The sequence below is a fragment of the Cuculus canorus genome, chromosome 2 (assembly GCF_017976375.1).
Source record: "Cuculus canorus isolate bCucCan1 chromosome 2, bCucCan1.pri, whole genome shotgun sequence".
In the NCBI taxonomy this organism is placed as follows: domain Eukaryota; kingdom Metazoa; phylum Chordata; class Aves; order Cuculiformes; family Cuculidae; genus Cuculus; species Cuculus canorus.
Genome location: NC_071402.1, coordinates 24,329,936 through 24,350,856, shown reverse-complemented (window position 1 = coordinate 24,350,856; position 20,921 = coordinate 24,329,936). Strand labels below are relative to the sequence as shown.

Below are 20,921 nucleotides of genomic sequence, written 5' to 3'. Positions count from 1 at the left end.
TTAGAAGATCTAAAAATACCATGATACAAGATACAGACTATAATGAATGATTTAACTTTCTACCGAGTATGTATTTTAATCATTAATACAGAAAGGATTTTACAAATCTTATTCTACAACCCTTTGCTATAGTTGTAAGGTCAGCACCTCTCATTGATTTTGTGATTTAAAATATTTACCCGGATTATTTCATTCTAACTGCAGAAGGAAAATTAAATTATTTAAAGATATTTTGGGGTCCAATATTGCAAAAAACTTTATATCTCTATGTATTTAATTATATAAATTGCTCCATTAAGCAACCCTTAAGATCTTGTGGTCAATTCCATTTTAGGTTTGGATGCTCTGAGACAGGTTAATGTGACATCCAGTGGGACCACAAGCCAGTCACCACTGGTAGTTCCTTATGGTACATTACGAACAGGAGGAGGCGGCGTTATGAATTTTTGTTCTGTTCCCGTATAGGCATCACAGCACAGAACAAGTTGACAACCAGCATACTGCCAACAACTACAGCAGAACACTAGTTAAAGAGAGGGAATGTTTATAAAATATAACAAAATTTGTGTTTTGAACTTCACCATACAAAAAAAAAATTCAACAAATTATTTGCTAAATATAAGCAACTTAAAATAAAGTGAGATAATTTCATACCTGTATATTCAAAGAGACACTGATCAGAAAATTTGAAGCAGCAGCAAGCAAAACTCCCAAGAGCTGAGTCTGAAAGATCACAAAATAAAGAAATATAAAAATACTTACTATTGCAAGAACAATATAACAGTGGCTTTCAGATAACACATCATAACCCAATCAAAAAAAATTAGGGCACTTTTCAACCACCAGATTGAGTAAACTGATAAAAAAAAAGTAAAATCTCGGCACAGTTGGCAATAGCTTAAGTAGTAAACAACTGGGAATGGAAAGGGCATCCCAGTGCAAGAGGTGGTTTTGATGTCCTTAAGGTGGACACCTTAAATCTCTTGGAAAAAAACCCTAAACAGGTCTCAGTTGAACACTACACAGAATTATTCTTCTTTCCAAAAAGATGATCTGTTTTATTATGTAAACCAGAAGGAAAATCAACAGAAATAGGATTGTTCATGTTGGAACACAATTATCTTATGTGCTAACACATCCACTATTTGACAGGGCATCCAGAAACATAGGTCTCCTGACAATTTCTTTAATGCATTGTGATAATTGTGATATTTCATCAAATTCTTTTCTAATCAGCTTAATTTGCAGTAAGATTTTCAAACTCTCTATGAGGCTAAGAAATTAAAAACATTCAAGCAAGATTCCTTATTTTGGAAAGCAGCCATTTAGGAAGCTCAAACAACAGGTATACAGTAGAGCTCCTTGTCTTCATTCAAAGTGTTGTAGCACTTCGTAATGTCGTCATAAGCGTAAAGATCCAGTCAAGGTCACTGGTATAGTGCTGTGAGGAGCCCTATAAGCTTGTAGAGAAGACAAACGTACAGTCTGAGTTTTTATAAACAAGGTCATTGTAACATAACCCAGCAGAACTATTGAATGGAAGCTGTAAGGTAGCATCCAACTCAGACCTCACAGCCTCAGCTTTTATGACTCTTCTCCAAGAAGGTCCCTGGGCACATTTAAATGGGCAGTGCCTACCAGCCACAGAGGCTGCTGCTCTTCAACATTTATAAAGAGGCAATATGTGGTCCAGCAAGCCCTTGAACATGTCAATAGAGGGGGATTATCATTCTGGCTAGATAATTCCCAGACTAGGAAAGAGCATCCCCAAAAGCATGAAAAAAACAACAGCCTTATTACAAATCCACGATAATATTTTTATATAAGAGACATAGCTGAATCCAAGTGTCTCCAGCCCATTCATTTCTGCAGTGGCTTAGACACAGAAAGAGATGCAGACAAGACAATGGCTCTAGGTGAAGTGCTTGGCTGACTGCCAGGTGTCACCAAGATGTGACTGACAGGTAGAAAGGGATGCAGAGAGGGGAACGCAGGAGGCTAGAGGGCTCCCTCTGCTTATGTGCTCTCTGTGCTAAGTAATACAGCACCATTGTCACCGCCTGCATTCAAGAAGCAACAGATGAGAAGTTTTACTCGAGTTTTTCCCATACCCTCTAGTGCCTGGCCACTGGAGGTCCTTCCCATCTCAGATATCCTTGTGGGACACACAAGATTCCTACCTCAATGACCACCCTGTGTCTGAGCAGGAACCACCTCCCAAAAGTCAATCCTTGTCTTACAGGTTCTCAGTTGTCTTCTCATTTTCTGGGAAATATCAAGACATGCAACCATTGTCTCAGTACTTCTGTGTGAAATACCAAGGTCAGTATTTGCCCCAGCTGAGGTTGGCATAGGACATGGGTCCGTGGGTCAGGCAGGGTTGTGGCGAGCTGGAGAACAGTCCTGCTGTGGCATTGCTGGAGCAGAGGCTGATGGCCCCAGGGGGCTGGAGTAGTATCCTGGGCAGGGTGATAGAGCCCTGGGGATCTGCAGGGGTGGGAAGGGCTGTGGGTGCCTTCAGGGTCCTGACAAACACATGCAAAACTGCTGAGGCGATGCTCCCTTGTGCCTCATTTAGGCTACATCCTGTGTCTGCACATAAGGAAAAACAGCGCATATGTATGATCAAGGCAAATTTGTAGTGGTAGTCTGGGCTTAAAACTTACCCTCATTGCTCAGCTCTTTTAACATGATGACCATGTTTCACCTGAGCTGGCATATATACTGTGCTGCCTGGTCCAGACTGACATGTTAGTGAGCTCTGGTTAATACAGTGATAGCACTACACTTCCAAATGCAGGGCTGGACAGACCACTAAAAATTAAAAGCGTATGATGCCCTAAGGATGTCAAATATCACATGGATGCATTCAGGGAGATGAGATGAAAGTACAATAACACCATGCACCTATAGCATGGCAAAACTGCCTTGTTCATACTCACACATGCCAACACTAGAGGAAAATAACAGGAAACAAAAACGCAGTAAAGAGGAAAACTGGATGACAAACTTCAGAATTCAGAGTGCATCTTAAATCAGCAAGCAATTTGTAGTGCACAAGAATTATCACATACAGCAGCGCTCAAAGCAGGAGAATAGAAAATAGGATACATATCTCAGACTAGCACAAGCATGCATGAATGAAAGATGACCCACAACAGAAGACAGATGAACCTACCAAACCGCAAAGGTTGCTATATTGCCCTGAAAACCACCACAACCCTTCTTCTCCCATCGTGTCATGTAAAAGGCTTCATTGTGCATGCTGTGTCTGCCAGTCAACATCCTTTAGAGGCTAGAGAACTGGTGGAACAGCCAGTTTTATAAGTAATAAACATGATATTCTCTGAACACAGTGTTTCCAGTTGTGATATCCAGTTGTGATATCATCTGCAGCACTGCAGGACGTCCAACACATAAGTCTTGAGACAAACCTCCGTGAGGGAATTCAGCTGCAGACACAACTTCAGAGCGATGGTGCTACTTCAGTCAACTAAGGACTTCCACAGGAAAAAGCCTTAAATATTCAAAATTGCTGGCATAAAATGCAAGTCCCTTCATCACCAAAACATCTGTCTGAACGTACAGGCCACTTTGTCAGACCCCAGATTTCAAACTGTTGACGCATTCTTCCAGCAGTTCCAAATGCGTGAGATTTGTCACAGAAACATCCTGCCCTTAAGTTTTCCAGAAAGGAAAAAAAACACTACAGAAATTCAATTTCCTTCACCTTAATATGGTTTGGAACAAGCCACGAAAGTCACTTGCTGGCTTTGCAGTCCTTTCTAACAATCCCTGAGCACACACACCATAGACTGAGGCTGTGGATCTGCCAACATTTTCCTCAGTGCCAAAGACTGTTCGAGGAATGCCTTCCTATGCTCCCCCGCCACATTCCCTCACTGCCTTGTTTGCATTAAAACAACTATTTGTGAGGCTGGCTAGTCACTGTTCCAGGTTTGAAACAACCCTTCCAAAATACCCCCTTATCATTATGTTCTCTATAAGCCACCTGCCAATTTTTAACATTGGCAAAGGTCTGATGGATTGAACAAGTTCAAGAAGCGGTAAATTCATCTAGAGCAAGGCATTCTCAGCAGTTGCCTGGCATCCCCCCTTCCAGTTGTGTAAGGATTTCACACAAACCCAGGTGTGGCAAGGAAGGCTTGAATGATGGGTCAGCCCTCATCCATTTGCCAAGTGAAGTGGCAACATACTGCTATTCAAAATTAATGAGGAGCAGTATGGCATATTGCTGCGTATGGTCCTGCTTTGAGCACTCACACAGGACCTATTGCTTATTTACCCTTACATCTTTTCACGTTATTCTGGTGGTGTTTCAAAAGGGCATTTTACACGAAAGGTCTCTTTTTATTGTCAAAGTAAATAAGGGGTTTATGGCAAATTAAAGCGAGGCTGAAATCTAAGTCTTTGGCACTAATTCTAATAAATGTATCCCTTGCAGACTAAAATCTGGAGACTCAGTTATACCATGAGATGCAATTTACTCATATTACATGTATGTTTTCCTAATGTGCATTAAACGGCAGTTGCCAGACCTGTGAAATGAAAACAGAAAGTTTAACTTAATTTGCATTGAGTAAGAGGTATATGGCCACTAGTTATGGAAAAATCCTAAGATGATTAAAAATTAAACTGGTTAATTAAACAGAAAAAAACCTTATGTTGTCAGCTCACTCACCAAGGCTAGTTAATCTGTTCCCTCTATTTTTCTTTATTTCTGAATTTATTTGTGATCTAAAGGTGTTCCCAAGAAATGTAATGACATTTATTGCTTCCAAAACTACACATTGCTTCCAGTAATTATGATTTTGTCAGATCTCAATGGATTTTATTGAAAAAAGGTGGAGGGGTGGGAGGAGAAATGCCTCCTAAACTTCCAATTCTGAGTTAACTCTGAAACAAGGGGAATTCATAGTTCTTAACAAAATCCATATTTTTTGAAGACCCATCATGTGGAATTAGGAGAGGCTTATCATTTAGCTTTTATTATTCACAGAGTTCTGGCTGTACTCAGTGTTTTACAGATGTATAAAGAAAACAAGGTCCTTGTTTCAATGGTTTTCATAGTACAATTCATATATTCGCATATGGGTTCAGGCCCCTGTGAAGTACTGAAAGGAGACTGAAATAAGAGTAAAAGGGCAATTACCATTGATGGAATATCTAATGAAAATACATTTGGTTTGTTTGTTGTGACATAAAGGAAAAAGTACATTGTTCAATATACAAGAAGGACAGAATTAAAACATTTGGCACCATCTTTGTTAAAAACAGAAGAAGAGAGGAGAACTTGGTAACTAAGCCAGGATAAATTTGAGTGGAGACAAGATGGTTTGTAGGCTTTACACAGGCTGCCAGGCTGGATTCCAGACCACAGTAGATAAAGTTCCTATCTCATGGATATTACAGTACCCTTGCCTTTACTAGGTTTTACCTTTCATTACCTCAGAAATTTAAAATACATCTTTTTCCAGAAAAGAGACAAACTGTAAAGGCTGGAAGGAATGCCTGGTAAGTTACCAAAAGGTGAGGGAATTTGAGAGGATAAAGCAACTACAGAAGTGGGATCCCTCTATTCATCTCCATGCTTTAATTATTTCCATGAGATGCTATTTATATTCATCAGTGTGATTACTTCAATTTATGTCCATAATGGATAACAAACAGAGAACAAAGAATATGAATTGTAAAATATACTTCAGTATGTATCCATCCACTATGTTAACAAGCATTATGAGTAGTAGTATTTTTTTTCTTTTCCCCTTTCGAAGAGTTACAACCAAACTTCAACTCCTAAATTTCAATTTCTTCTTCTCAAGAAACAACTCTCAAAATTAGAAACAAATGAGAGAATGGGGAAGGGGCAGAATGGGTTTTTACACAGTTTCTTAGGTGAATAGCCTGGGATATTTTGCCACATAATCAAAAACCATTTAACGCTTTTAATACTGCCTATTAGATTGCAAATAAAAATCACTCAAAGACTGTATAACAGAGGCTCTAAAAATTTCAATCATAATTGATAACATCTTAATAGGAAGATTTTCTCAAGGACCATCACATAACATCTCCATGGCAACTATAGGAATTACATACGCAGAAAAGTAAGAATAGGGTTACATATTTTTCCAAGTTTCCAGGTCCCTCAGGAAACAAGTCAGCGTTGCCTAACCAGCTTCTCCTACAAACGGCCAGCTGGCTTAGGGATACTCCTCTATTCCTACCCAGGAGCAGGCTTTCTGCATGTTCCTGTTTGACCCTGTCTAGCTGCTGGTGTACGAGGTAAAGTTTAAGACAGACCACTCGAAGCCTCGCTATATTAATTCCCATAAGTTACAGCCTGGCTCACATTGAGCAGCTGTTCTGCTTCTTCCCCTGTTTCAGGGGGCTCCCTGGACACCCACAGTGGGAGCTGAGGATAAGACTCAATGCTCCTGGGGAGCTGGACTGTAACAGTTCATGCCCTGCACAATGGAGCTAACTCTGTCAGCGCTCAGAAAGACAGGCAAACTCAAAAAGGAGCTATCTGAACAACCGATTAAATAGCGCTAGTAAGTGTTACCTTAGGTCACAGGACAAGGCACAAAGAGCACTGTCGGAGAGATAGCTCGCTTTGCATATACACACAAAGGTGCCTCCAAATCAAGCATAGCTAGCTCATTCCCTCTTGTTTTTGTAGTACAGTCATGCTGGAGTACAAACGAGCTATTTCTAATTCCACTTAAATCAGAATCACAAAACCCTGACAGCAACGCAGCCAGCTTAGTATTTACCAAATCCTAAAAAGAACTTTCATATAAAAATCTCCCTTTACCAGCTGAGAGGAGCTCATGAGAGGAATGATAAGTCTCTTCCAGCATGCACCTCTCCAGAATCACCTTCCAACAAAGGCAGGCTTGTCTCCCAACCCATCTCAATTAATACTCTGTTAGCTATAACTAACCCTTCCTTTGATGTGCACTCCATCCACATCACAATCCAAGCGAACATGCTCAGTTTTTGAACCCTAGTATCACGCGTGCAGGCCTGGGGTAGACATAGGCTGGAACTGAGAGAAACTTCCAAGCCAGTGGCATTTCAGAATGCTTCTAACAGGAGTAACAAAACAGAAGGGAAAAAAGAAAAGATCTGACTGTATTTAGAACAAAGTTTCATCCATCTGTTGAAAGAATTACGTGATTTTATGGTAGGGGAATGGGCAGCCCAAAGGCCTTTCCAGTCTGTTCTTCCTGCAGAGGAAGGGTGCTGTACATAAGTTCCTTGCTTTCCTTCTTGCACCTCACGCACTTGGCTCTCTTGGTTTCATTTCCACAGAGAGTGTTAATCATTTGCAGCTAGTTCCTAATAATAAAAAATAAAAATTACATTAAAAAAAAATTACTGGACTCTGGAAAGCAGGACCTCCTGGTTAGCAACATTATTCACTTAACTGTAAACAACTGCTATACTATCATTGATTATCTAAAACCAAGAGGTCTTGCACTCTAAAATATTCACACATATATATATGGGTGCATACACAAACACACAACTGTATGCATTTAATTTGCACATACATTGGGCATAACTACAAGACGCAAATCTGGGGATACCGAAATCTCTAAAGAAATGATCTCATACGCAAATTTCTCGCAGAGACTTGAGATACAGACAATTGACTCATTTTTTTTTGTAGCTGTATCCCTGTGACATATTACAGTTGTGCATTTTAATCTTTTACTGCAAACTGTAACCTAGTTTAAAATATTGGTTACTGTTTTGTAATTCATGGTGGGTGCTGATATAAAAAGTAGGTGTCTAGTTCACAAGAATCCGAAACATCTACTACATAGTTGCCTTCTGCCACAGAAAACAGAAACCAGTTTACCTGGATGATCCCTTCTAGGCACATTTATCGCCTTTTAATATTCTCTTTTGCATTTAAATAAAGAGATAACAAGAGTGCTTTGTTTGGTCGGGGTTTTTTCCCCTCAGTCTTGAGTATTACTTATCTTTCAGCAACTGTACCTTATATGGCTTCTCCAATACAGAACTTGTCTTTTTTATGGTATTTTTGCGTTAGTGTAGGATATAATAGCTAGAGTTTCTTCTTGCCAGGGATTACTACAGAGACAGGGCCAGGAAGGTAAATTCTTCCTACTCCCTTTGAGAAATTAAAAAAATGAAGGAAAACTGAGCACACTTTCAATGAGTCAGATTCTACCATCCTTCTGCTTTTGTAAACCACCCATTGCTCTTTAGTTTGTCCTAGCAGTCTCTGATCCATAGCTGTTGGGGTTTAACTCTGGCCAGCAGCTCAGACCCACACAGCCACTTACTCACAGCCCCATAATGGGATGGGGGAGAGAATCAGAAGGGTAAAAGCACAAAAATTCATGGGCTGACATAAATACAGTGTTAACAGGTAAAGCCAAAGCTGCACGTGCAAGCAAAGAAAAATGAGGGATTTTTTTTCCCTACTTCTCATTGGCAGGCAAGTGTTCAAGTATTTCCAGGAAAGCAGGGTTCCGTTACACTTAACAGTTACCTGGGAAGGCAAATACTGTAACTCCAAAAGTCCCCTGCCTTTCCTCCTTCTTCCCCAACTTCTATTGCTGAGCACAATGTCACAATGTCACAGAATATCCCTTTGGTCAGTTGGGGTCAACTGTGTTGCCTCTCAACTTTTTGTGCACCTCCAGCCTGTGCACTGGCAGGTCGGTGTAAGAAACAAGACGTGCTTTGACACTGTATGAGCATTGTTAGCAGTAACTAAAACATCGCCATGTTATCAGCACTGTTTCCATCACAAATCCAAAACATAACACCATACCAGCTATTATGAAGAAAATTAACTCTATCTCAACCAAAACTTGTACAATAGTTAAGAGATGGTACTAGAGTCCTGATCAGATATAAGGTGTGATCATTTGTTTGACTGAAGCTTCTGTAGACGCTACAAGCTTTGCTCTCTGTCATCTTAACATGATGACTGAGTCATTGCTGCCTGATAATACAGACGTTGAATGATAATGTTCATGGTGCTTTAGTCACTGCAGGGAGCAAAAGATTGTCACTGAAAGAGAAAAACAAAACAAAGAGATTAATGTCATTAAAAGTCAATAAATACAAGAGTGTCCTAACAAGTCCAAAGAAAATTAAAAGGAAAAAGCACATAAGAGAAACATTAAGAAATAGTAGGTTAAAGCCATAAAGCAAAGTAAATGGAGTCATGATCCATTTATTCACAAGCTGGAGCGCCAAAAAATTAAATTAGGGTTTAATTGGCAGTTAACTATCTTGATACAAGTCCCTTATGTACACAACTACCATATTGTGTTTGTTTTTCACAGGAACCTCTTTCCAGTGGAGATATCCTAGGCTGTTGAAAAATAAGGCTTCAAGTGCAATCCATATCAGCTGGCATAATGACTTTTTTTTAAGGAGGATGACAAGCCATTGGACATATTGGCTAAGACTGTGAAGGAGATTTTAGATTTCATAAAGCTGATTTGGTTCTAGAGAATTAACTGTCAGCAAGAGCTAGGTTTGTCTACAAGAGGAGAGGTACTTCTATATTACTGCTTCACTTCAGCCGGCATGAAGAAGCCATATCCAAGGAGCCAGAATTTACTTTCCTTTGAGTCACTGCTTCCACACACAGAGTTTACTCCAGATCTTGCACTCATAATGGTCCAGACCTTGCACTCATCATATAGGCATCTGCATCAAAGGGTTGTCTTTTGCGTAACACAAATATAAAAGGTAAGATAGCCAGAAAGCCATTGTGTGCCTCATTCAAGAGTTAAACTCCAAAAATCTTGTGATTTCTCTCTATCACAGTTCCACAATATCTTTTCATTTCCTCACTATGGGTGAAACAGTTCATATCACCAACCAAGGCCAAAACTTCTAGCCTAGATGATGTAAATCAACCACGGACATCACGGAGGAGAATGGAGCTATACTGGTATAACCTCAATTTAGGTAGTACATATCAGTTTGATTTGATATTGACTATTTACTTTTGAGAACACTCTGCAAATATCACTGCCACATTTCTTAAGATCTCTGCTCCAGGTCTGGCGTTGATTTGCACACCAACTGGCTGTCTTTTGAAGCTGCTGGCAGTATGTTTCAAAGTCCAGATTAGTCACAGAATGCAAAGCATATCTCCCAACTGTTAACATTAGCAAATGCCATTCTTCAGGGACAATCCATGGTGACATTATAAACATGAGCATAACAGTTTATAGATGTCACCAAAACTCCAAATGGAATCATCACAGCCTCCAGTTATTAGGCTAGCCAAAAGTTTTCACCTCCCTTATGACTGAAGTGCACAGTCTGCTTTCTACTCATCTCTCTAAAGCCTTGGCATTGAGTTTGGTCAAATTTCTACATGAGCCATTTGGATTATTTTGATTTCTTCAAATAGGAGTTAATCAGATCCAGCAGACTGTTGGAGACATATAAGGGTAAGATTCAGACATCTTTTTTTTTTGATGCCCAAAGCAGTCTTCCAGGGCACAGGAAGAGAAAAATCATACTTCATCTTCAAAAAGGAATAAAGTCTCCTTTGGATCATAAAATCATAAGCGGCCACAGTGCCACAGGTGAGATTTTGAGAAAGGCAACTTTTACTTTTAAAAAATTATATCAGTTGGTATTTTTCTGTCAATTTAGCCAAATAAGCAGTAGGGCAAGTGAAGCAGGAAGCACAGATTCAAGATGGGAGCACCACCTAGCCTTTGGGTGGCCACAATGTCTTAGACCCACAGAGGAATCTCGTGAACTCTCAGAAGCAGAGAGATGCTTGCCTGAGCAGCCAGACCTTCACCCTACGTCACCTTGCATTTTCCAGGCAAGACTGTGAAGCACCAAAATCAATACCAGTGCCACAGCCAATTTACATTCCATTATTTGCAGATCAGTCTAGAAGCGGGGGGCAGGGAGGGTGAAGTGCTGCGCTGAGCCGCCAAAGCAAGGTAGGGACTCAGACTTGTCCCACGCTTGGTCTTTTCTACTCAATGCTGACTAAGGGAAGAGGATCGCTCTCCATGCTCTGCCAGCCCCAGACTGAATCCGATTCTGCTGCTCCAGATCACTGTGCTGAAGAGCCATGCGTATGTTTTAAGACCTGTAGTCAGTGGCTGAGCTTGATATCAGACAGATTCTGCACTATACCCACAATTTTCTGTAAAATACCATTCAGAAGCAGTCTAAAGCAAAACTAACTTCTGCACTAGGTATAGATGTATAGCTTGTGACTTGCATTTCCTTGCATTTGTCTCCTGTATCCCACTTCCTGACAAATGACAAGAATTGTAACGTTCCTTATTGCCTTGCCTAGAAATTTCCAAATTAACATTCTCAAACCTCTTAAAACATATTAGCCTAATTACAAGGGTTCTATTTAATGCACTGTCACTTTAATCATTAAATAAAAATCAAATGCACATGTTCTTTAATGTCCTCAGAAAAACTGAAAACTCATCTTACCATAGCAGCTGTTGGCAGGGGAAGCCTTGAAAATATCTGAGATTTGGGAAAAACAGCCCAGTGAGAATCAGGGAAGAGGCACACGGCAGAGTTGTAGCTGATGCTCAGCATGGCCCCAGCTCTGTGAGGGCAGTTGTTTCCAATGTCCTGGCTGAGGTGTCCAGGACGAGCCACCAAGACTGTTTCAGTCAAAATGAACCGAGTTGTCAGCCTAAACAAAGGGCTTTGCTCAACAGCTTCTGTTGGATGTCAGGCTAGAAAAAAAATTCAAGCAGCTCTGCCAGCAATGCTGAAGAGATTAAAGTGTCCAGAACAGATGGAGGATGAGCTCTCCCATCAACAGCATTTGCTTTGGATCTGTGTGCCCCAAGCTCAAAATGTGGAACTGAGTTCGTTTGCTATACCTGCTGCCTACCACCGTGCTGGGCTTTGATGGGAAACTGCCACAGGCACCTGACTCCTTCCACCCCTCGTAGGAGACACCTAAGACAGGTGACAGATGCACTAGGAAATGTTCTGGAACCCAGCGTAGTGCCCAGTGGAAATCAGGTAAGCAGGCTGGCTCAGAAAGCCACACGTTACCTCCAGTCTTTGGGCTACATTCCTACACAGGGCATCTGTTCCAGACCTGCTGCCCCATCCCCTGCCTCCTCTATATTCAGAGGTATAAACAGCTCTGTGGCATACTCCCACTCTGCTTGCAGTAACTGAAAGAAGAAAAAGCTACATTTCCCTAAGGAATTTGAGAGTTGCAATGATACAAACATGCTTATAGTACCATGCAAGGGACGAAGCAAGTGGTAAGCCTCTCTTGTACTTAAATCCCTTATCCTGGAGCAAGGAATAAGTTCTCATGCAGCAGTCGATCTTTCTTTAACCTGGAGCCTGCAGCTTATATGAAATGTGTGCTCATTTAATGCCAGACGTTGTGATCTTTACATTTGCAGGGACAACTGATGTTTGGCATGGCAGAATGGGTGTACGAGGTTGCAAAAATATATGGGTGATACTTCAAACCAGTGCTCTATTTTGCTTTCTTACGTGAGCTTCTCACACATCCTAACACAAATCAGAGCCCAACCCCCATCTGATCAGACCTACAGCGCTGGTGGAGCCTGAAAGCTTGGGTGCAAACCTGGCCCAGCTGACAGTCCTGCATCTGTGACCCAAAGCCACACATCCTTTTCTAGCAGAATTTAATTAAATGGAGACTAAGTAATGGAAATTCTGCTGGATTCTTGACAGCAGAACAACACCAGAAAAGCATGCATTGGTGCTGGCAGCGACTGTTTGCAATGCTTCCCCATGATAAGCTTTGACTTTCAGTTCCCTATGACTAATTCAAAAAAGGTATATTTGAAAGGCTGAACAAAGTCTTCTTCCAAAGTTTTGATTTTTAAGGACACACTCACATTTCCCATCTAAGAAAACAGTATGCATTTTCTCCCATATGCATGCCATAAAATAAACTGTAACTACATAAACTTTGAAATATGACAGGTAAAGAACAACACAATGAAATACAGTCAGTGTTTTGATACACTTGTTTGCTATCAGTGAGCAATTTTAGAATGAGGAGCTGGGGGGAAGAGAAAAAACTTTTCACCATAGTATTCACAAATGAATACAGCAGCAGAGCTGGGTGAGGACATGTTTGTCTCTACTTTCCTCTTATTTGGGGACTAGGATTAACCTGAAACAGTTAACATCTGCAGGCAGCAGACCGCAGGACGAGATACCCTACAGAGACTGAAGAAATGACATTAAAAAACTCTAGAAAACAGTTGAAGTGGAAAAAACAGGGGAGCTTGCCTTCACCTTTACTAGCCTGATAATAACTAGAGGTTGATTCTTGCTGATAAAAGCTGCCCTGGTTGAAATGCATGTGTGCTGTGGTCATGCTGCCCTTTTCATTCCTACCTGTCCACTGGACACCTCAGCTTGCTCTGGAGCTTTTCCTGGTTGAAAACAATGACATTTCCAGCCATGGTTTAAGTGCTTAAAATATTCTGGTCAATGTTTGTAGGATGTTGCATGACAACTCATTTCTCTGGTGGCAATACCAGCTGAAGGCACCCTCACTGTTTCTGAGGTGCTTCCTCAGCCAAGCGAAATGGAGAAAAAAAAAATCTCCATTGCAGCAGCTCCCTGCCTTCCTGCACTTGGTCTCTCGTAGCACAGGGAGAGCAGCTCCCATGACAGCAGAAATACCTGCAGGGACTATGCTGACACTGAAAGAACCTGTGACTTTTCTGAGGAGCAGTGGCACTAGATTTTAGCAAGGTGGGGTGTGTTGAAGCACTAAAGACTTTGCCCTTGAACAAAATGAGCCAAAAACCTCAAGTGTGGGACTTCACGCAAAATCTAAATTTCACGTATACAATAGAAGGCAGTACAGAAAGACCTCACAATGATGTCATAAATTTGTGGAATTTCTCATCGTACCTGATAGCAGCCGCCAAACCTGCCAATTACAGCACATGAAAGATCAATTTTTCTGGCTGCACATACTCATCACCTGCACGTATGGAATGTGACAGGTTCTGATATATTGTCACAGGACAAGAGGCCACAGATCCATCTGAAGGAGCTGTCAACATTTTAAACCTCATGAACAGAGCCAAAATGATTTATTACCACAATTCACAAAATAAACAATCTCTCGAGGTGAATGTCTGGGCAGCCAGTAATAACTCTGAGTTTATTAAGAGACAAGCAAAGATGGAAAAAAAAGCAGAAGGAAATGAATTTCCATCTCCATCTCAGCTTCCACACTTGAACAACTACACACAGCAACTACACACAACTGCCACACGAGCTACTGGGTTATGGAAGAAGTACCGGTGAGAAGCTGGTGAGGGGGCTGGAAAACTAGTCTTATGAGGAGCGGCTGAGAGAACTGGGGTTGTTTAGCCTGGAGAAGAGGAGGCTGAGGGGAGACCTTATTGCTCTCTACAACTACCTGAAAGGAGGCTGTGGAGAGGAGGGAGCTGGCCTTTTCTCCTAAGTGACAGGGGACAGGACAAGGGAGAATGGCCTCAAGCTCTGCCAGGGGATGTTCAGGCTGGACATCAGGAAAAAATTTTTCATGGGAAGGGTCATTGGGCACTGGAATAGGCTGCCCAGAGAGGTGGTTGAGTCACCTTCCCTGGAGGTGTTTAAGGGACGGGTCATGGTTTAGGGAGTGTTAGGAATGGTTGGACTCTATGATCCAGTGGGTCCTTTCCAACCCAGTGATTCTATGATTCTGTGATACTACATCCGAGCTTTCATTGACTATTGCCACACAGCTCTTTTCTCCTTCTCTGATACAAAGTCAAACCAAGATCCATATTGTAGTTAATACTCTCAACTAATCCTGCAAAATGTTTTTGTCCATAAACAACAATATTGGAAATAAATAAATAATCTTTAAGAAGTCTCAAGGGAAATAAAAAAGGATTAAAATGAAATAATTGCATATACTTCCTATTAAGTAGACCAAATCCATATGTGGAGGCTTCTTGTGTTCATTACTCCAGCAGACCCAAAAATATTACAATAATTTTTGTATGTCAGGAATACTTCAGGTAACTAAGTACATATTTCATCACCTTTTACTGCACTATTAAACACACCCATGTCCTGTGACACACAATGCTGTGCTGAGACAGGGAAGGCTATGGAAGCAGAGGATCCTGCATTGCTTATTTTAAAAGAGGAGTTCCTCCAGCAGCATCAACCAAGTTACAACCACACTGATACCAAGGAGAAGTCCTATTTCTACCATTTTTTCCTTCATTGTCCCTGCTACTTGCATTCCAACAGCTCCCATCAATGAGCCCAATCAGGGAACTGGCATGAGGATAATCCAAATTAAAAAAAACCAAAGAAATGTAATTCAGGAGGCATTACACTGTGCAGTCACACAGACACCAACACTTTAGATTCTTCCACGGAGCTGCATATTTATAGGTGTTGTTTAAGGCTTACTGTAGTGCCATTGAGTTTCCTGATACATGTGTTAGATCTACTGGTCCCATGTGAATGTATTGATGCCCACATGGCACTAATGAGTTGTGACCAGCAGCCATGCAGAGCTCATCAAGTTTAGGGGCTCCTAAAAAAGGATGTCACTCTTTCACCTCCTGATCATTTGTGGGACTGAAAAATACTCCCCCAAAAGCAATTCAACTCAGCATTCCAGAGGTGTTTCCAAGCAGATAAGAGCTGATGCAGTTGTAGTCCCTTGTAGAGGTGAAAAAGAAAGACCTCCTTTCAAAATCTAACAGAACAAAATGACCTCAAGAAAAAGGGAAGGGAAAGAGCCTCCACAATAAGTCCTGAAATTGGGCTGATCCACTGAATCACAGCCAGGACAACCCATTTGCTATGAATGGAGGAAGGAAATGGTTTCTGATACTTAGAAAAATGTGAAAAGTGAAATGGAGGTGCATAGAAGAATTTAACTCTTGGGGAAATGAAGGTTGGCAGCAACACACAACCCACAGTTACCCATTACCTGCTTCCAAGACTCAGCTCTACAAGCAAATGGAAGAACAGAAAGTCAGTCTCACCAGCTGATACCCAAGGAACACTTCAAAATTATTCAAGTCTCCCCAGAAAAATACTAGGCTTAAAACACAGCAGCCCTCACACAACCACCCCAAAAAGTACAGGAGCAGGACTGGGTTATCTTGCAAACAAACTGATAACTCTACTATGACATGCAGGTTTGTATTCCCCTGCCAAGGGAGATCCCTGTCTCTGCCTTCCCCCAGCAGCTTTTAAAGCCCTCCCAGATCAAGGTCCCTGCTTTCCAAACCCACAATTATCTCTGTCTCCACTCTCTTGTCTCCTATAAGAGATCCCAGCCCTGGTCCCAGGAAGCACAACCATGAGCCAGGAGTCCTGCTGCTCTGGGGAGCCAAGCGCATGAATTCAGAGTTTTCCTTCCCTCTGAGAACACGGGGCTGAGCAATGCCTCCTGCCACCTGGATATTTACTCAGTAGCAAACACAGAATCCAAAGGAAAAAGGTTTTGGGACCTTCCACAGGCTATAACATGCTGCTGGGTCATTCTCTCACAAAGAAAGGAGGGCAGTTAGTTACAAGCCATTTTATGCACAATTTCTACAAATACTTTGCGTCATAAAAAGTGGTTTGTTTCTTATGCAGCAAAAACCCAAGTATGTTGAGTATCGTCCCATGCCTCCTAGTTTGTGAAGCAAAAAGCAGGGAAAAGGTAAAGGGTTTAATCAACCTCCAATTCATTTTTATTGTTAGCAGATGCTTCAACTTGTTAGTTCTCAGAGGTTGTTTCGGTCTCTCTTTTGCAGTTGCACAAATACACTGTCAGCGCTGACAGCAACAGAAACACCAATGACAAAAAGCAGCGATGGTCTAGCACAGAACAGGATAACTCTCTGTCCAATTCCTACTCAGAAAGGACTGCTGGAGGGGGAAGTCAGGGCAGTGTGGACTGGACAATGGGGTGAAAAGGGAGCAGGTGTCAGCAGCAAGAGGCACTTGAAGGGAGCTCTTTGGAAGATGGTGGGGAAAGGCTGAAATGATTACGCTGCTTTCCCAGACCCTACTTGTTCCTGGCCCCCAGCATGATGCTGCACAGCAGGCACTTACCTTGTGTGTGCTGTACCAGGGGCCAGAGAGGGACCCACTCCCAGCATCCGGCTCCACAAAGGATGCATTCCAGGATGCCCACTCTGAAACATGGAGGATGTCCATGTCCCTGCCCTCAGGCCCTGGCCACTGGCCATGCCATGCACGGTCACACCAGTGGGTATGGGTGGCTGGTGAACAGGACCGGGATGTGACACTCCCTTCCTGGTGGGGGAAAGGTTCCTCTGTGGGTCACTCCACACACAGGTGTGTGCGGCTAAGGACCATGTCTGCCAATGGGCACCCGGAGACACTCAGCTGGGGAGTACTTGTAGCGTAGGAGAAGAAGAGGAGCTTGATAGAAGATTTTGCTGCTCCTTCCCAGGGCACTCAGGTGCCTTTTTTTTTCTTCTCTCACTTCCCCAATGCCCCACCCTGCTCTGAAAAGGCAGCCTGGGAATTTAACTCCTTCAAATCAGTGCCTAAATCTAATGGTCGATTATTAATTCCTCACTGCTTGGTTGCAAGAGTTAGAAGTTGTTTTCACATATGTATATAATCACTTGCATAAATTCTTACTTCTGTCACTTATTCTTTGCTTGGTAAGTATTTCCTGAATAGTTTCTCTGCAGAGATTTCAGCATGCAGGAGAGCAGGCTGGGGACCGAGCTTCCAGCAGGAAAGGAGATATGATACCTAATACAAATGAGCAGCAGCAAAGTTGACTGCAGGGAGAGAAATGAGGATACAGCCCCTCAGTGCAATTAACTTGTTTGAAAATGGAAAGAGCATGCAACTACAGGAAAGTAACTGAAGTTAAATTAATACTCTCCTACTTGACTACAAAATCAATGCCTGCATTTGCCAGAGGGATGTTATTTGAATCCAGTCGGAGATGATATAGAAAAGGCAGAAGGAGCAAGGTGGCGCTTCAATCAAATGATTATATAACACCCCAAAATACAAACCCTTGCCTTATAACAAGAAGTGTTTCGTTCACATGTGTTGCCTAACTTGAAATACCAGTTTCTGTGATTGCAGCTCCAGTGAGTCCTCTGTAAACACTGGAGCTAACTGCAGCCGTATATACATAGGTATTCTGGAAGAAAAAATCGCTCCAGTACTTCACGGCTATGTAAATTGCTGCAGACTATTTTTACAGCATTGTGTAATTATTCTCTGGAGTCTAAGCTTAAATTTTGAAAAAAAAAAAAATTCTATGCAATTTGTGTTATAGTGGCAAAAATCCCTTTAAAGAGGAACTGGAGTGTAAACTGCTGCAGTGCTATTTGCCTGGTCTAGAGAGAGTTGAAACAATAGCTCAGAGGGAAGTGTGAATGGACCCGTTCTTCTAATTGGAAGCTAAACAGGAAGTCTGCTGACAATTTAAGTGTCGACATCAGCTACTTCAAGGCAGATCATTTTAGCAGAAACACCAGGCTAATATTCCTATTTGTCACCCTCAATTTGCACTTGTTGGATCCTGGGGCAAGAGGGAAAGCAGCAACTGTTTGTCAAAGATTGCTGGGCTGAGGCAAGTTCTTCCATTCCTTTGCCTCCTTCACCCAGGGTTGCCTCTGCCTTGGCTCAAAATTGGGAGCAGAGGTTGATGCTTTCCCAGGCTGGGGAAGTTGTCTTTAGTAGCCACAGTGGTCCCCACCAGCCTACCAGTGACCTCTGCAGTGTGGTTCTCTGTTGCCAAAAATGCACAAAATGGTAAGAGAATAAAAAGGAGTGTAGGGGGAGTAGGAGAAGAGGAGCTGCCCAAAATATCTCTTGAGGGCAGTTCTTGTTGTTTTGTTTCGTTCTTCTTTGTTCACTGCCTAAAATACAAATGTGACTGTGTTTGCCTTTTATATTAAAAAACTATTGGAAGAGGTATTCTCTAATGTTGTCAATGTGGAGCACCCGTTGAATTGCTTTTGAAGTTGATCTAGTAGTGATGGAACACTGCTCTGCACTGGGTCCAGACTTGCCTACTCCGTTTAAACACTTTAGGGTCCCTTATGGCATTCTTTATTTATTGAATATCTCTGATTGTCTTGCATGTATAAGACCCCAAAGTTATTCACATAAATTTAACCTTTCTTTACACTGCAAACCAGCCCTACTATGAAAGTAAACAGCATTTTGGAAATGATTTCTGCTCAGTTACCACTCTTCATTAGAAAAAGCAAGTCGATATGTGCAAATGTCCCCTTACTTGTACATTGCTGTTTTCAAGCTGAAAGTGATGCTGAGGTAATTGGCACAAAGATATTAAAGCCCTCGGGACTGATACTTAAAATATTCTGAGAAAATGGTCCATGGAGTGCAAGCAGAAGATGGGATCTACAGGAAGTTTTGACTGAGAACATTGTTTTCAGTTTTCAGTGGTGCTTAGCTGTGCTGCAAGCTTCTGCACAAAGTTGAGTTCTGAGCCAGTGTCGTTGAAAACACGGGTGTCCTCTGCCAGGTGTGCCAGCAGAATAGACTGGAGTAACTTCAAACCCATCAAAATATAATGTTTTTTTTCAGTGGGCATCACAATATATTGGCAAAACAGCACAGCAGAACTCTGGCACCGGAGTCAGGGTCACATCACTGGGGACATTTTCAGAATGCACCATATATTATTTCCTGTATTTTCCATTGTAGTCCTTGCAGAATCTGGGGTTGCTCAAGAAATATCTCAAGAAAGGTATCTTGAAAGTTAATCTGACTTGATATTGCTGGCTCTGTCTGCCTTTATACCTGGGAAAAGGCAACAGAAGTACAGGTTTGTGTCTTGCTGTGATGAATCAGGATAGGACTGCTTCTCCCTGTAAGGGGGATCTTGCTCTGAGTAGCACCAGTGAAGATGAAGTAGATGCCGTTTGAGTTGGTTTGCTAGAAGATCTTGAGGCTGACTAAACTGAGTAATGTGCAATGTGGCAATTTTCAACTCTTTCCTTTCTATTGCCAGTCATTTGAGGGTAGAAGAGAAGGGCTTATACAGCCTAAGGAATGACATCAAACTTCTCTAGTGATTCCCATTAGGCTCTTAGCAGCTTATGTTACATCTGAGCAATGGAGACACAAGAGACTATTGTGGATTTTAATTGCATGGATTTGCACCTTATACTTTGATGCTGCATTTCTATCTGACTTTCTTTGGCCAATCAAGGTTCTCTGTTAACAGAAGATGATGTTCCCTTGTTGGGTCATGATGTTTTGCAGACTGCAACGGGTGCTTTGTCAACCTCAGGTTGAGATTATACGGGACGGTGTTTGATCCCTATGTCTCCCTGAATTCTGGCTTGTCTGATATTGGGAACACATAAACCAACAAAGTCATGCATTTTACAATTCTTGTTGCTTTAGCCTTCTGAAGTCATCCATGGATAGCTTGACCTCGCGCTAGTGTCACTTCAATGCAGATACTCAATACACTTGGGTGTCTGAAAAAGAAACAACACAGTCTTTCGTCTTTACTTGCCCATGTCTCATCATTTCTTTGAGTTACACTTTGTCACTGTAGATGAACCACATTCTTAGCTGAGAAGAACCCACATCCTTGATTAGTGGGCTCTGGTCACAGTTACCAAGACTCCCTAAACCAGAGAATTATAGAGGCTATGGTTTCCTCCTCTGCCAAATGGGAAAAGAGTCCTTCTTCCAGGGTACCCTGATGTTCCCACTGTGAGGATAGAGCTCAGGTGATGGGAAATTCACTGCTGGGATGGACAGACCCACAGGAGAAAGCTGAAGACCTTGCTTTTACCTGCTGCTCAGAGGGAATAGCTGCTCATGTCGGATTAGTGAAAAAAGTGCTAAGCTTGTGCAGGATGATCAGACAT

General features: G+C 41.9%; 1 protein-coding gene across 1 annotated transcript in view; it reads right to left on the bottom strand.

The window, feature by feature from the left end:
* Nucleotides 1–17,502, bottom strand: part of NIPAL2 (NIPA like domain containing 2) — a 52,731-nt gene extending 35,229 nt beyond the window's left edge. Inside the window, exons 1-2 of the mRNA XM_009558056.2 lie at nucleotides 17,125–17,502; nucleotides 655–723 (exon numbers count right to left, since the gene is read on the bottom strand). Of these exons, the coding sequence (XP_009556351.2) occupies nucleotides 655–723; nucleotides 17,125–17,229 (174 nt within the window). The 5' untranslated portion in view covers nucleotides 17,230–17,502. The remainder of the gene's footprint in view (nucleotides 1–654; nucleotides 724–17,124) is intronic.
* Between the last annotated feature and the right edge of the window lie 3,419 nt (nucleotides 17,503–20,921).